Source organism: Eptatretus burgeri, chromosome 11 (genome assembly GCF_056783735.1).
Source record: "Eptatretus burgeri isolate ZD-2024b chromosome 11, Ebu_testis_v1, whole genome shotgun sequence".
NCBI classification, from domain to species: Eukaryota; Metazoa; Chordata; class Myxini; order Myxiniformes; family Myxinidae; genus Eptatretus; species Eptatretus burgeri.
Genome location: NC_140971.1, coordinates 49596830 through 49614329, shown reverse-complemented (window position 1 = coordinate 49614329; position 17500 = coordinate 49596830). Strand labels below are relative to the sequence as shown.

General features: G+C 43.8%; 1 protein-coding gene across 6 annotated transcripts in view; it reads left to right on the top strand.

Moving 5' to 3' along the window:
- MEGF10 (multiple EGF like domains 10) overlaps nt 1-17500 on the top strand; it is a 425111-nt gene that overhangs the window by 257949 nt on the left and 149662 nt on the right. The window contains exon 1 of one of the 6 annotated variants that reach the window (XM_085846394.1): nt 15005-15284. The exons of the other annotated variants lie outside the window; for them this stretch is intronic. Coding sequence (XP_085702520.1) covers nt 15275-15284 — 10 coding nt within the window. The 5' untranslated portion in view covers nt 15005-15274. Of the gene's footprint in view, nt 1-15004; nt 15285-17500 lie in introns of those variants that run through there. 6 annotated transcript variants of the gene reach the window in all.

The window sequence follows — 17500 nt, the reverse complement described above, 5'->3', positions numbered from 1 at the left end:
TAAAAAATACTTATTTCTGTCTTCCACTTCCTCTTCTCTCTCCCAACGCTCTGTTTCATTACCAATGCAGCTCCATGCATACAGAGTTGATGGATGGACATGATTGGCTATGTGCAAGGTTTCTTATACTTTTATTGCAACACTGTAAAAATATGGAAATTAAGCATTAATTAATGGTTCAATAAATTATTATAAACAAATTTCACCCTTCTTTTATTTTTCTCGAGATTTCTTGACATATGAGACATCTAAACGAAAGGTGAAGCAACCCATGTGCAGTATATTAGTTACTTAAAGGTCCACATTTTTTACTAGGTTCGTTGGGGTGACAGATCAATTATGTGTGCCTTATCCATGTGGATATATGTAATCGACATTGTGCGTTATTATGCAATACCTTCATATCCCATGGTACAAAGGAATCAAATACTGTAAATATCACCTGATATCAGAAAATCGACATCTTTTGTGATTCCTCTCACAGTTTGATTACTACTGAAACTGGTTCATCCCATTGCAATAGTTCTTGTTATTTTGTTCGTTTTTTGGTATTGTCAAGGCTTTAACGGGCCTTTTTAAGGCCTTACTTCGATAGAAAGTTTGCTTGAGCAAATCTCTCAATGTTATATTCCTGGGTACTCCACTTCTATTCTCTCTACCTCAAATGATCCTATTTCCTATTTCCTCTCCTCGTTTAAAAAAATCAGAAGAAAGAAACAAAAAAAACGTTATTTTATTTCACCCCATAACGATTCTCATTTCTATTGAATTTCCTTCCCCTGCTGATTCTACATCCCCACTTCTCTCCAAACGGAATCTACATTAAATATATGCTTCTTCTATAAAATATATCATTTAAAAAATGCAGTTCAACCATTGTTTCTCCTCCACAAATGCTGCACATTCTGCTTCTCCATCACGATATATAGGATGCGCTAGATATCCCTTATTGTCTGGTTTTCCGTGTGTGTGTGTGTGCGTACGTGCGTGCGTGCGTGCGTGTGCGCGCAATGCGAGGCTCCACAGCACAAACCAGCAAACCGATTTTTTTGAAACTTGGCAAACAGGTGCCATATGGTCTGGGAGTGTGCGCGTTTGAGTTTCGTTACAAAGGAACCACCCGTTACTATGCAGCGGCCGAAAAACCACGTTCCCTATTTTCAATACTTGTCCTTCGGTTTTGAATGTAGAGAAACGAGACTTTGGAATTAAACACTTCGAGACATTTAGAAAATTTTACTCGAGCCTATTTTTTATTTCGGTTTTATTTTTCAAATGGTAGTCCTTCAAAAATAGGGTGTCTATTTACCGTCATTTTTTTATGAGGAGTGCCAGTTGGCAAAATACGCAATAGGAAAAATCTTGCCAGGCAGAGGAACAATTGTATGTGAGCCAATACGTCTTGGCAATGAATCTTCGTCGGTGGATCGGTCAGAATGAAAACATCGTATCCAGCGCTTCGATCCTAGCAGATCCCTCGTCGCCTACCGGCTTGTGTCTTCTTCTTCTTATTATTATTCTTCAAAAGGTTAATTTTTCTGAGGTTTTTTTCTTTATGAACCTCCTCCACAAACCTCCCCCTTCCCACGCTCTCCCCTATAACCCCCGCTCATACTGTGCAGCATTTCTCCATGCGTTCAACAAGGGTTCAAATCCCCAATCCAATGATTTTTATCTCTGTCCGTCAAAATTAGGGAATGTGGTCTCAGGAAAAGCAACAACCTCACCCTCTGAAACCTTACCCACTACACACAAAGTCAAATCTTCACGTGCACCCAACACACTAAAACCTTCCCCCACACCACACACACACACACACAAACCCTCACCCTTATCCCACACACTCATACTTTCCCTCACACCTATCACACACAAAACTTCACCTTATCATACACCATACACACTCAAACCTTCCCTGCACCCCACACCACAATCTTCCCCCACACCCCTCATTCACACAAATCCCCCACTGCACCTCACACACTAAACCTTCCTCCGTAACCCACACACTCAAACCTGTGTGTACCTCAAACATCCAAGGTCTCCACTATAACCCAACAGATCTCTCAATCCAGACTGCTGTCGAGAAACCAGAAATCATCTTTTTAACAGAATTGTTCTTCCCACATGACATCCTTGATTCTGTCGTGTTTCTCCCCGGTTTTTGTCTACTCCGATTTGATAGGCCTTAATCACGCCCGGTGGCTGAGTTACACTTTACATCAATAACTCAATTTGTCACTGTCCATGTAGTGATCTTTCACCTCCCAACACACAGGAGTACCTCTAGCTGTGACTTGCCCACCACTCTCACCTCTTGTTCATCTGTGTGTTTTCCTGTCCTCCAAATAGTGATGACTCCATCAACTGTACATCTCTCTCAGACAACACGGACCAACTTTTAACTACTCATCCAAACACTCTCTTTTCCCTCATATGTGGTGATTTTAATTGTCATCATCATCATGCAACTTGGCTGGTATTTGTACCTCTCACCAGCCATGACACTTCAGTGAAGGACTTCTGTGACTCTATTGGATTGACTCAGTCTGTGAACTTTCCAACCCAGATTTCTCCAAATGGCAAATCCTCCCTTTTGGACTTGGTGATGACATACTTTCCAACAAATGTCTCCTGCTTTTCCTCTGCTCCAATTGGTTCATCTGATCATATGATTGTGAAAGACAACATCTCTCTGGCTATTAGAGAGCCGCCTCAATGCTGGTGAGACTAGCATTTCACTCAAGCAGATTGGCAGGGACTGCAAGCAGCCTTCTCTCTTGCAGGTCTAGTCTCCATTTTTTACTATCCCTGATGTGAACTCAGCCTAGGAATTCCTCCACAAAATCCTGCTCTTTCTCTCCATCTCCATCTCCAACAGATTCATCCCATCTCATCATAAATTATCCAACCCATTTTTCCACCCATGAAACAATGAATCCTGTGGTGAGGCAGTTGCTCTGAAATGTCTTGCCTTCTCTTCCTTGGAAGGCTAATCTGACCGAAGGCAATATCAGTGCTTTCAAAAAAGTACACGACAAGAGTGTCCACTCTCAGGAGAGCCAGATAACAACAACTGTCCAACCTCAAGAATGAACTTTCAAACTTGTCTCCCTACTTTACCTGGAAGTGCCTTGTTAAGTCTCTCTCTGGTGTATGCTCCCCATCCATCCCTTCCCCAACTTCAAATGCTACCACAGCCGACTCCACTCTGGAGAAGGCCAAATGCCTCAATTCTGTGTCTGCTTCCAAATATTGTGCCTCCAAACCCTTAATCTTGGTATACATCCTTCCCTGTCATACCCAACTCTTCCTGGACTCTGTGTCTTTTGCAACTGAGAAGGTGGAGAGGGTGGAGAAGGTTATTTCAACAATCTAATCTGACTCTGCAATTGGACTGGACAGCATCAGCTCACGTTGCCTAAAAACCTGCACTGCTGGTCTTGCACATCCTCTCTCCACCATTTTCACCCTGTCATTTGTGCAGGGTCATCCTCCATCTGCTTGGAAATCTGCCAACATCACTGATCGACATAAAATAAGGAGCAAAAATTGATCCAATCAACAACAGATCTATTGGCTTACTTCCAATCATCAACAAGGCCATGGAATCCATCATCACAGTTGATCTGAAATCCTGCCTTTTCTCCAACAACCTCATCTCAGATCACCAATTTGATTTCAGACCAGGTCACTCCACCTTCCACATGCTGCTTCCACTCACCCAACAATGGATGGATGCCCTCAATTTCATACTTGAGATCAGAGCCATGTCTGGACATATCTTGTGCTTTTGATACAGTTTAGCATCTTGCCTTACTCTCCAAACTCTCTGCCTGTGGCATGCAAGGCCAACTCCATACATGGCTTACTGACTTCCTCTCCTCTCTTTGTCAACGTGTGGCTCTCAATAGATCAGATTAGATCTGTAACTTGCTAAAGGTATCATGTAGACCTGTACGAACCTGTTCCATGGTCGGGTTGCTGGTGACTAAACCGTCTTCCCCACCAGGTGTCCTGGTGAGGAGGGTGTTTGGATATGGAAACCCAGCAGGATTAAAAACAAAACCTGTCAAAGGACGGAGGAGCTCCTTGGTAGCCAACGGCCATCCATATCTGGTGCCCAACTGTGTCTGCGGACGTCCTGCAGTTGGGTTACTTCTTATTATGAGGTTGGTGGCAGGATTTTCACGCTGACCACCGGAAAACCCTTCATTCCGCAAAACATTCTCGAAGCACAAAAAAATCTGAAAAACCACTCCATGGGAGTACCTGCTGTGCAGCTGCCCTGTGACGGGCAGCTTACCAGATGACGGGATTGGAGTAAAGCCTTCAGGACCCCCACTCTGATGGAGGAAAAACACGGGGTAACCTTCCCAGACCAGATTGTGGTGGTGTGTCGGGGTGGTGCTGAGGTGTCATCCACCAGACGGCGGTCTCCTTGGGTTAACCTGAGGCGGTCCTTTTGGGTGGTTGCTTGGAATGTCCTATCCCTAAGAGAGGACGATCACCTGTCTCTGTTATCATCTGAGCTCAAGCATTTGGACATCGGTATTGCAGCACTCTCTGAGGTTCGGAGACCGGAGTGTTGGGAGATCATTGCGGATGGTTACACCAACTATTGGTCTGCTCGCTCAGATGGTTACCATGCCCAATGAGTTGCTGTAGCTGTGTTCAATAAGCTGACTGCAATGATAATTGAGGTAACACCGGTCAACGACCGTTTTATGAGACTAAGGATTTGTCACTCCTTGGATGTCATTTCCCTGGTCTCTGTATATGCTCCAACAGAGGTGAGTGATCTCACTGTGACGGATGCATTATATGCCACGCTCGAGTATGTGGTTGATCAGTGCCCCAGGCATGATACTCTTCCAGTCTGAGGGGTTTCATTGCAGTGACTGGCACTTCCAGGGATGGGTATGAGACATGTGTTCATCCCCATGGTTCTGGAGCGGTGAACCAGAGTAGAACTAATTTCCTTGACTTTGCAAGAAGTCATGGACTTAGGGTGGCTGGTACATGGTTTCAGCTGGACTTTGTATTCTAACGATGGTGGTGTGGCAAAGGAGATTGACCATGTGTTCGTTGATGGTTGCTGGAGGATGATCCAGAACTGTAGGGTCTACCGGAGTGCTCAGTTCCTCAACACTGACCACAGGCTTGCTGTAGCAACTCTGAAGTTTCAGCTGAAACCCAGGAGAATGGTACCATCCTAGCCTAGGCTGGATGTTTGCAAGCTCAAGGATGAAAGGGTAGCTGAGGAGTTTGCGAACAGGCTGAGGAGTTTGGGGTCTGGGTGCTTTGGGGGATCCTGAAGAGTTGTGGGGTGCCTTCAAGACCACCGTCCTTGATGTTGCCGGTGGATGTCTTGGAACTCACAGGAGGGTGAAGAAGAGATTTGTCTGTCAAGGGACACTGGATACCATGGACCAGAGTCGCAGGGCCAGGCTGACTGGCAGAGCTGTTCTGGGAGCTGAGGCATAAAACTGTACATGTGCTACGGGTGGACAAGGAGGCCTATGTGTGAGGAATCTGTGAGGGGGTAGAGAATCACCTGTGGTCAAGTGATTCTTGTCCTTCTTAGAGGGGAATTCACGCATTGCGTTCCTCCAAGCCCATCCCTCGGTGTACTGCAGTTAGAGCAGAGGGCGGTAGGCTCTTGACAAAGGAGTCTGAAGTGAAGGCCTGCTGGGCCGGTTACTTTGAGCGGTTGTACCAGGGTAATCCACTAGCTCTCAAGTTGGATGTCAATGGTGTAACTTTCCCTTTTGCTGACCCTCCAATCAACTGTGGTCCACCTTCATTTGTGGAAACGCAGACAGCAGTGATCTGTTTGAAATGGGTAATGCTCCAGGGATCTGTGGCATCCATGCTGAACTTCTCAAGGCTGGTGGAAATGCTGTACTCATGTCATTTCATGCAGTTATGTGTGCTGCCTGGAACACTGGCATTAGCCCAACTGACTGGAAGAGGGACCTTGTTGTCCCTCTCTGGAAAGGGAAGGGTGATCGCCAAGACTGCAACAAATACTGAGCGGTGATGCTGCACTCAGTGCTGGACAAGGTCTTTTCTCGGATAATTCATGATAGGGTTTGCCACCATCTGCTTGAGCAACAGCGTCCAGACAAGTCAGGGTGTACACCAATGAGGTCAACGATTGACCGTATCATTGCTCTCCGGGTCCTCACCGAACGCAGACGAGAGTTTCGGCAGGGGCTGCTTGCTGCCTATGTTGATCTCTGTAAAGCGTTTGAGTCATTAAATTGGGATTCCCTCTGAAAGATTATTGGTCTTCATGGGGTGTCACCACAACTGATTAATCTGATATCGGAACTATGCTCTTGTACTGGGAGTGCTGTGAGATATGGTGATACCATCTTTGAGTTATTTCCAGTTGTTATTGAGTTTGTCAGGGGTGTGTACTGGCCCCCACACTTTTCAGCACTTGGATGGACTGGATTCTGCGAGGACATCAGAGAGATCAAGCTGTGGTGTCTCATTTGGGAATGTAAAGATCTCTGACCTTGATTTCGCAGATGATGCAGTCATCTTTGCGGAGACTCTAGATATCCTTTTGGGGCCATCAAGGTGCTGAATGTGGAGTCGGAGCTGCTCAGATTATGGGTTTCTTGGGTCAAAATTAAGATCCAGGTTTTCAATGACATCTTGGATGCTGCTATCCTGTCTGTACCTGTTTGTGGCAAGGATGTTTAAGTCACCGAGAGATTCACTTACCTTGGCAGTGACATTCATGTCTCTGCTGGCTGTGAGCCAGAGGTCAACAGATCTCTGTGTCGGGCCTGGGGAGTCATGGATTCACTGGATAATGGGGTGTGGCGCTGCCGGTACTTGTGTGGGAGGATGAAAGTTCGAGTCTTTAAGTCCTTGATGCTTCCAGTCTTGCTCAATAGATGTGGGACTTGGTCTCTGTCCAGGGATCTGAGAAAGACACATAATTCCTTTTGTAACAGGTCTCTTTGGAGATTCCTTGGCTATTGCTGTTCACACTTAGTGTCCAATGAGCAATTGCTGAGAGACTCAAAATGAGATTTGCTACCTGCATAGTCCGGTTTGTTATGCACTGCTCTGGCGCATGCTCCCATACCTGACGTAATCCTGCCTTACTCTCCAAAGTCTCTGTCTATGGCATGCAAGGCCAACTCCCCGCATGGCTTACTGACTTCCTTTACTCTATTAGTCAACGTTTGGCTCTCAACAGAATCCTTTCATCTCCTTTCTCTGTCTCAGCTGAAGTGCCCCAAGGCAGTGTTCTCGGCCCTGTCCTTTTCCTGATCTTCATCAATGATCTCTCTCTCTCTGTCTGTCTGTCTGTCTCTCTGTCTCTCTCTCTGACTCTCTGGAAAATCCTCCTTATCTATTTGCTGATGACCTCACCCTCTGCTGTGACATCCCTCATCCTTCAGACAGGCAGACTGCAGTCTCTTCCCTCTCTTCAGACCTTGAAAAAAATCACAAGATTGTCAAACATTTGGAATATATCTTTCAATCCGGACAAATCTCACACTCTCACCATCTCTCTCCAAAAGGACTGTCTGACAAACCCCCCATCTACTTTCTGAACAATCCTCTGGAAGAGGTTCAGTCATTCACACTCTAAGGTCTCACCATCAGCCATGATTTTTCTTGTACAAACTACTTTTCAACGTTGGCCTCCAAAGCCAGCCACCAACAAGGCATCCACCATCGTACAACGTCGTTCTATGGCACACCTGAACTCGTATCTATCGACAAGGCCTTCATCTGCAGCTTGATGGGAGTACTGCTCTCCCTTCCTGGCTGGCTCCCCAGTCTCACATCTTGCTCAGCTTGATGCTGTATAAACCAAGTCCTTCAAGATCATTGAAATCTCCTGCGTTGAATTTTCAAATTTTCCACCTTTTCAATTCAATATATATCAACAAATGAATTCTTCCATCTGGTCTTCCCTCCACTCTACTCTTTCAAGAGTGGCATCTATCCTTGCATCGTACATTATCTCATACCAATCCCAATAGTTTCTACTTGTGCTGACCCACCCCTCTCCCCTCCCCCTTTTAACTGCACAGAGGATCGCTACACAATTTCTCCTCTTTCATTGCTGCTACTCAACTAATCATTTGAGTTGTGATCATGTTTTTGTGTCCGTCTGTTCCCATCTGCCAGTTTCTAAAACTGTTGCCCTCTGTCGTTTAGCACCTCCAAGAAAAAAAAAATCAAACATATCAATCGATAAATTGCTGATTTCTGAAGGTACTGCACAGTTTATCATACATGTATAGATTTTAAGGCTTATTAAATCGTTGTAGCATTTATGTGAAAACCGGTGGATCTATCTGGATTAGTAAACGATTTACTACCTCTAAAGCTGATGAGCCCCACAAGGTGCAACATTGGTCTCTGTGTTGTTTGGTGGTTTGTGTGAACCAAACTAATAAACACATGCCCTCTCGGAGGTTGCAGGTGAGAGATGCTTTTAGTTCTTCAATAAACATTCTTTTTCACAATAGCGAAGGGCTTGAAAGTGCTGAAAAATCTCCATTTGAGAACACCATTCCAAATAATATGACATTAACCATTGTTCATGCATGAGCCGAATGGTCTCCTCCTGTGTTAAACTTTCTTTGAAGGGATCTCTTATTATATTAACTCGGGATTAAGATTGTAAATCTATCCTGCAAAGCAAGTCAACACAAAACAAATTGGAGTGAAGACGATGGTGCACCATCGGAAACCCCCTTCACAAAGCAAAGCTGAAAGATGGCATGGAGTTCCACTAGGATTGACCCATTATCAAATTTTGAGTTTATTTTGTCCTCCCCCCCCCCCATTTTGACCCCTGTGAACACAAGTCCCCAACTCTGGTGCATGAACCAGGGGCAAATCCCCCAAAAAACGTTCCATATTTCAAGCGTCCCCCAATGTTGAATTCATCGACAAAGTTTCAGTAAAAATGTTTTAAAATGTGGCTTGTAATTGCATGTTTTGGTATTTCACCCTTTGACTCCACCTGGGGGAGGGGGGGGGATATGATATTGCTCTTGCACCTTAATATCATGTGGTGATAGTAACGATCAAGTTTGGTGAATTTCTGACTAACCGTTTAGGAGGAGATTGTGTGATGGACTGACAGAAGGACAGACAGACAGACAAACAGATTGAGCCAATTTCAATATTTCCCCATTGTTGTTCTTTTCAAAAAGGGAGGGATAATAAATCCTCCTTGGGAAAAAATAAAAATTTGATTACATGAAGATGTCGAGAATTTTAATGAAATTCATCGCATGAAAATACTTCTTCACCTGCTTTTTCTTGTCAGTACATATGACATGGTGTCTTTGTAACATTGTGGCGAAAAACTGACATCTCGAACGTTTCTTTTCCTTGTGTGTTCAGTAATTACTTTGCCTTTATAAGCCATTTGTTGTTAATGATAGAAATGGTCTTGGATGCACCTTCCCAGATCGCTTGCTCTTGTGTGTTTCGTGTGATAAGCATGGATTGTCAAAACAGTCTTTCTTTAGGCTTATCCCACCAGGAAATGCAGATATAGAATTTGCTCATCTGTCAGATGTTTACACTTCTGAACGGGACAATTTTGACAAGTAACGTTTGCATCTTTCATCATGCTTCCTTATAAAGCTGTTTTACAGTTCAAAACTTTAGTGCACTGCACTGTTCTTTCATGGAAAGCAAAAAGCGAATATATGTGAGAATTTTTTTGTAGTTTGAATGAAGCAATGGTTGAAGATCAATTGCTGAAATGCATGTGGCTAAAGTGAGATTTTTTACGTTCTCATGTGTTTATCATCAAAAACAGCGAAAAGCATTTCATATTTCTTCATACTAAATACCATGACAATGTATATATATATATATATATATATATATATATATATATATATATATATATATATATATATATATATATATATATATATATATATATTATACAGTGTCGCTATAAAGTCTACACCCCCTTTCAATATTTTCACCCTTCGTTGACTTGTCACCTTGAATTAAATTGCATTAAATCAGACTTTTTCCACCTTTGTTTACACATCGTAACCCACAACTTCCAAGTGAAAAACATATTCTACAAATTTCAGAAAATTAATTAAAAATGCAAAACTAGAATATGTTGATTGGATAACTGTCCACCCCCCTTTTAGTAGCAATTGCAGACTAGAAGGGTACTCGGTAGAGCGCAAACCTCTGCCACGCAATGCCTGAGCCATGAGAACATATCAGGCCCAATACATTTTTGAACAAGAAAAAAAGCAATTGGAGATTGCAGACCCTCGTCAGGACTAGTTTTGTGTGGTGTTTGTTTGGTGTATTTTGTGTGGCGTTTGTGTACTGGTGTGTTCTGGAATTAATAAGAGACATAATTAGAACTGCCACTTTATAACTGCTGGCAGTGAGGACCGGGTACCAAGCTGTCCTGCTTTGAAGCAACCCCACTTTGATCAGACACCTGACCCTGACCCATGACGTTTTTCAAAAATTATTATTCAGTGAATTCAGAACAGGATTAAAATATATTCAATTCAGATTAAATGGAAGACCAAATAGGTTCAGTCCTGCATTGGACGAATCAGAAGGAACCCAAACAAGAAAAAACGAAAAGATGAAGTCATCTGGAGGAACCTAGATGAGGATTCACATTTCAACTGCAACTCCTCTATCCTCAAACACACCTGGGCACAGCCAACTGAGCCTTATTTTTTAAAAAAAATTTGATTCAAAAATATAAAAACCGACATTAAAACATTAAATACTTCTGGCTGCCAGACAATGTGTCCGATCAAATTGAAATTTAAAACATGTATTCACCATCAGTACGAGACCATAAATATGAAGTTTCATGTCGATTGATAAAGCTGTTCCAGAGAAAACATTATTTAATATTTTCTTAAAACCAACATGGCTGCCAAACCATGTGACATCAATTATTCCTTCACAACTTTGTACACATATGCCTTTGGGAATATTTATGTGAAGTTTCTCCTCAATCTATCCAGCAAAAAGGAGAATATTTTTATATGTTTGAGGATAAATCCAAAATGGCGGCCAAACCATGTGACCTATGATATCATATGTGTCATATTCCTCATGGATAGGCGGTCATAGGTGGAAAGTTTAGCCTCAATCTGTTCAGCCATTTCAGAGAAAAAGAGTTTTGAAGGTTTAAAAAAATAAAACACAATATTGGCTGCCGAATCACGTGACTGATGACTTCTTATTTTGTGGTCCATTTTATCCATAGATGACCCTCAAAAATGTTCATTCTGATCGGATGTAGCATTCAATATATGCAATTATGATGTCATAACGAAGGCGCCTACGACGTCATAACAGAAAATCACACTTATACAGACATAATGCAGACAAAGCAGGGGGGGGGGGCGAGACCGGAGAGGAAATGGTAGAAGACAGAAACACCACTGACCTGCCTGTGTGGGAGAGTGAGAGGCTCAAAGACTCAGCCTCATCGTGGGAAATGCCAATGATCCAAAATACCTTGGTTTCCACAGCGTAAAGCCGAGAAAGGTGAGAGGCAGGAGCACCAGCCCAGAGGGGAGAGCAGTACTCCATCAGGCTGCAGAGGAAAGCTTTGTATGTGGTCAGGAGCTCAGGTGGGCCGAGGAAGGACTTTGCATGACAAGGATTCCCAGTTGGCGACTGCCTTTGGAGGTCGGGTTGGAAATGTGGCTTTCCTCGGAAAGGTCATGGCATTTAGTGAGACCCAGAAGCTTGAATGAAAGGACTTGTTCCAGAGGATTGTTGACAAAGTGGATGGGGGGGGTTCTAAACGTTCCTTACGGAGAGACCAAGTGAGAGTGTGAGATTTGTCAGGATTGAAAGAGATGTTCCACATGTTGGACCAGTTTGTGATTTTACCCAGATCTGCAGAGAGTGGACAAGCTGCTGCTTGCTGGTCTGAAGCATGACAGATGGTACGGCAAAGGGAGGAGTCATCAGAAAAGAGATAAAGCGGATTTTTCAGAGAGTCGGAGAGATCATTGATGACCAGGGCCTAGAACGCTGCCTTGAGGATCTGTAGCCTGGACAGGAAGAGGGGATGAGAGAACTCCATTTAGAGCCACACGTTGGCTGTTGACAGGAGAGGAAGTCTTGGAGCCATGAGTGGAGATGGCCTTGGATACCACAGGAGGGATTTAGGGTAAATTCAATATGGCTACCAAACCATGTGACATGATATCACATGTGTGAACCTTTTGTTCCTCATGAGCAGGTGGTCATACGTGTAAAGTTTCGTCTCGATCTGTTCAGCCACTTCAGAGAAGAAGATTTTTGAAGGTTTAAGAAAAATAAAAAAGTATATATATGGCCGCCGAACTACATGACCGATGATGTCATCAATTTTTTGGCCAATTACAATTTAGCCCTAGATGACCCTCAAAAGTTTTCAAACTGATTGGATAAAGTATTCTATGTATGAAATGATGATGCCATAACAAAGCCATCAAAAATCACATTTGTTTCCCTTGGGTTGTATTTCACATGTGCCAGTTTAAAGATTTTTCCCTGCAGCGGTTTTGGAGACACAAAGGTCCAAAGTTTTTCTGTTTTTTTCAAAAATTGCAACGACATCATGTGACCTATGACATCATAGTTATCATAAAAAAAAAACATTCTACATGAGTATTTGCATCTATGGTGAAAATTTAGTGAAATTTATATGGTGAAAAACAAAACCACGCCGCCCCGCTTCGATACAACCCGTCTTCGATCGGACACCTGACCCACGATGTCCTCTTTATCAAATCAAATTCAGAATGTGTGGGGAAAAAGGGTAGGATGGTTGAAGATGAGATGGGATGAATCTGTTTGTGCGAGAGAACAGGGTTCTGTGGAGGAATTCCCAGGCTGAGTTAACATCAGGGGCAGTGGATATGGGAGACCAGTCCTGAAGATAGATGGCTCCTTGCAGTCCCTGCCAATCTGCCTGAGTGAAATGCTCGACTCGTCGGCATTGAGGCACCTCTCTGAGAATAATAGCCAGAGAGATGTTGACTTTCACAAGCATATAATCAGATGAACCAACTGATGCAGAGGAAGAGCATGAGTCATTTGTGGGAAAGTTGGTCATCACCAAGTCCAGAAGGGAGGATTTATCATTTGGAGAAATCAGGGTTGGAAAGTTCACAGATTGAGTCAGTCCTATGGAGTCATAACAGTCTTTGCTGAAGTACCATGGCTGTTAAGAGGTGCCAACACCCTGCCAATTTGAAAGGTGACAATTGAAGTTACAACATATAATGAATAGAGAGTTGGGATGAGTGGTTAAAAGTTTGCCCATGTTGTCTGAGAGAGATAGAGAGAGATAGAGATATAGATGAAGTCATCACTGTTAGGAGGATGGTCCAACACACAGATGAACAAGTGGAAAGAGCGGTGGGATAAGTCGCAACCAGAGTTACTCCTGGATGCTGGGAGGTGTAAGACCAGTACATGTACAGAGACAAATTGAGCTATTTTTGTAAAGTGTAGTAACTCCGCCACTGGGGCTTTGTTCCGGCTGATCAAAGTGGAGGAGGAAATACCTGGGGAGAGACACTAAAGAGGTGCGTGGGAGGTTTGAATGTGTCTGGTGCATGGGTAGATTTGATTGTGTGGGGTGCGGGGGACAGTTTTTGTGTGGGGGTTGTGGGGAAAGGTTTGTGTTTGGCATGTGGGGAAAGGTTTGAGAGGGTGGGTGACGGGAAGCATTGACAGGGTGGGGTGGCATGAAGCTTTGAGCAGATGGTGTGGCGGGGGGGGGGGCGAGGGGCGAGGGTGGATGCTTATTCTGATTCCAGATGCCTAACTTTGACAAACGGAGACAAACATCATGGGATGGGAGATAAGATCCGTTGTTTGAAGCTTTGCAATTGAAATGGTTCAGCAACAAAGTTCTTCAACCATGTAAGCTCTTTTCAAAGTGCAAAACACTTTCATGTCACGATTAATCACATGCGCAATTTTGTTTGAATTGCTGTTCGAATCAACAGCTGGGATTTTCCTGAATTAAAATCCAAGAACTACAAGTTTGAAATCAAGTGGTTTACACCTGATACGAGGGTGAAATCTGCCAACGAAAGTCTTTGGAAGAAAGGTGTGACTGCATAACTTGCTTGTCACGGAAGCATGGAGATCTTATTGTTCAATATACCAAGTTCCCAGAATGTCAGTACAATTTTGCATTTTTATTAAAACAAATCATTTGCATGCCAAGTGCGAGGTAGTGTGAGAGGGGGAGTGGAGGGGTAGGGTGGCAGGTTTATCTGAGTTGTTAGCCTTCTTACCTTTGGGCTAACAAATCTTGGGGTTTGATTCCCATCGCTGTTTAATCGGCCGATAGACATTGCATATAGAGGAAGGAGTAAGCCATCTTTTGGTGGGGATGTTAAGCTATGCTCTTCCAATTTGGCAGTTGCTCAAACTTTAATGGGGTGTCACAGGGTTCAGCCTTGCCTGCAGAGTGGATGAAAACGATTTCCTGGTATGCAATACAAATAACACATTGAAATAAATTAAAAGTGAAACAAGGATGGAGAATAACAAAGAGCACACCTTGTCAGGTATGTTCTTTGGGGAAATGTATTGCCTTGGAGTATCTAAATGCATGACCTGCTGCATAATGCTCCAGTCAGGTGCCATTTTGTCTCCCCATCAGACCCAATGATCATGGTGCACGACGGCGCATTTGCATCAGCGTGGTTGGCTTTTTCTCAATGAGGCAGTTGGTGGGATGCAGTAATTAGAAGGGCATGAGGGGCAATTAGTCAAATTAAAGCTTTATCAGCTTCTTTACCTGGGATTCACCTCTACCCCACCACTCCCACTCCTCATGGCCTGCCTTCACCACTCACTGCTTGCCCCTCCCTCAAACCTCCCACAGCCATTCTACTTCAACCACACAGCCTCCTACTTCACATTTTTCCAGATTTGTCTGCCCTGCCGAGCTGCTTAAGTAAAGTGCTTCTGCTGCTACGATCGATTCTCAGACAGGAATGAATGGCAAGCAGGTCAAAAGGCCATCCCCTACGTGACAACCAGGAACCGAAAATTGCACCGCCAGCTGTAAAGTCCGGGTTAAAGAGACGCGCTTTATAAATGAGTGGACATAAATCTTTTGGACAGGCACTTTCTCGTGCTCGAGTCCCCAGCATCGCGGAAACATTACTTGGCTCTTTTTGAGTGCGTCTCCTGCTGCTGTTTGTCTGACAAATCGCGGCAGAGGGACCTATTCCATGCACCTCTCCTGATGATGTTAAGTAAGTACTGCTGCCCTACCCCACATAGGCCACAGGGCCTGTTGCAAAAGCAGATTATCAGAACCGGCGTCATGTTGACATAATGCAAGTCAATAATAGACCTGGCATTGAGTGTAGATTCATTTTCGTGATCTCCTAAGATCGTTTCATCCTGCAACTCAGTATTTACATGACAAATTCAAACTCGATGACATCAAGTATGATGAAACGATTATTCAAACAATGCAGATTGCTCTCAAGGGATGAGGAAATCACATGACATCGCCACCTGTCTGGCAGCAGCAGCACAATAAACCTGCAATGCCATGAAACTATCAACATGGACTGTTCAGATAAGTAAAGAATAGACTCTTATGAAGGCATTTGCTTGTTGAAATGGTAAGTGTTTGTAGATGTTGAGCTTGAGGTATAGGTGTACACTCACTGCATAGAGAAAGGTAGGAGAAAAGTTATATATTCAGATCACGACACATATGCATGTATAAAGGAAACCATGTTGGTCGATGTGTCTCGTTAAAAGATGAGTAGTATTAGGGCCAATGATGGGTAACCCTTTGCAAACTAGGAAGTCATTGTGTGAATGCAAATGACTCTGAGCCCTGTGGAGGTCAAATTATAATTGTGTCTGTTCCCTGTTAGTCATGTGCTTTGCTTGTGCCTGTCACTCGAGAAACTCTACATTCACCTTTTACCCTCTGTCACCCAGGTATTATGTAAGCATTAATAATTGTATTTAACAAGGTTCACCTGGCCTTTTTATTTTCAGAAAAATCACAAATTACAGAGGGGTTAATGAAACTTCACATAATATCTCAGAGTATTCCCCTGCCACTTGAACACACAAATTGCTAGGGTGTGATGGAACTTTGATGTAACCTGTGTATGTACACGAGGTCCGTCTAAAAAGTAAAGGGACTGACTTCACGGAAATTTTATTCCAAAAAAGATATTGAAATCACAGCTTGTCCCCTTCAAAATAGTTTCCCTCCAGTCTCACACACTTGTCCATCTTCTTCTTCCACGCTTCGATGCACCCCCCCCCCCCCGAAGGCTTCTTCTGGAATCCTCCAGAGCTCCGTCATCACGGCCCTTTTGATGGCCTCCACATCAGGAAATCGGGTCACCTTGATCACCCCCTTGAGCTTGGGGAATAGGAAAAAAATCACAAGGGGCCAAGTGTGGCGAATATGGGGGTTGCTCCAGAGTTGGCACGTTCCTCTCCGCCAGAAACTGTTGGATGCTCAGGGCACTGTGAGCAGGGGCGTTGTCATGGTGGAGCACCCAGGCGTTGTTCTCCCACAGATCCCTCCTCTTGTCCCGGACTGATCTCATGAGGTGCCAGAGGATCTCCTTGTACACGTTTTGATTCATTGATTGACCCTGTGGTAGAAACTCGAAGTGGACAATGCCCTTGATGTCAAAAAATGTGATGAGCATCACCTTGACCTTTGACTTCGACATCCTTGCTTTCTTTGGTCTTGGTGATGCCGGACTTCTCCACTGATGACTCTGCCATTTGATCTCGGGATCGTATTCGAATATCCACGATTCATCGCCAGTAATGACTCTCCCGAGCAGGTCTGGATCGTCCTTGAGGTGCTCGATAATGTCTTGAGAGACAGTGACTCTTTGCTGTTTCTGGTCCTCGGACAACAGCTCAGGGACCATCTTTGCACAGACCTTGCGCATTTCGAGGTTTTCAGTGATGATGCTCCAGACAGTGTCCTTGTTGATGGAAAGTTCCTCAGCAATCATCCGCACCATGAGTCGAGGATCTGCACGCACCATCCGCTTCACACGCTCGATGTTGTCCGCCGTTCTGCTCGTTGAAGGTCTTCCAGACCGTGGATCATCTTCAACATCCTCCCGTCCCCTTTGAAGCTCTTGCACCATTCAAATGCATGTGTACATGACATCGTTTATTTCCTGTAGACTTGCTGCAGCATTGTGAAGGATTCAGAAGGTGTTTTGCCAAGCTTGGTAAGAAACTTCAGATTGGCTCTCTGCTCACAACTCATAGTGCGACGACTCAGACTAGACGTGTAAAGCACGACCTGTAAAAAATCACACAATGAGCGCAGTCAACCATCACCAATCATATATATATATATATATATATATATATATATATATATATATATATATATATATATATATATATATATATATATATATCTTCTTCTTCTTCTTTCGGCTGCTCCTGTTAGGGGTCGCCA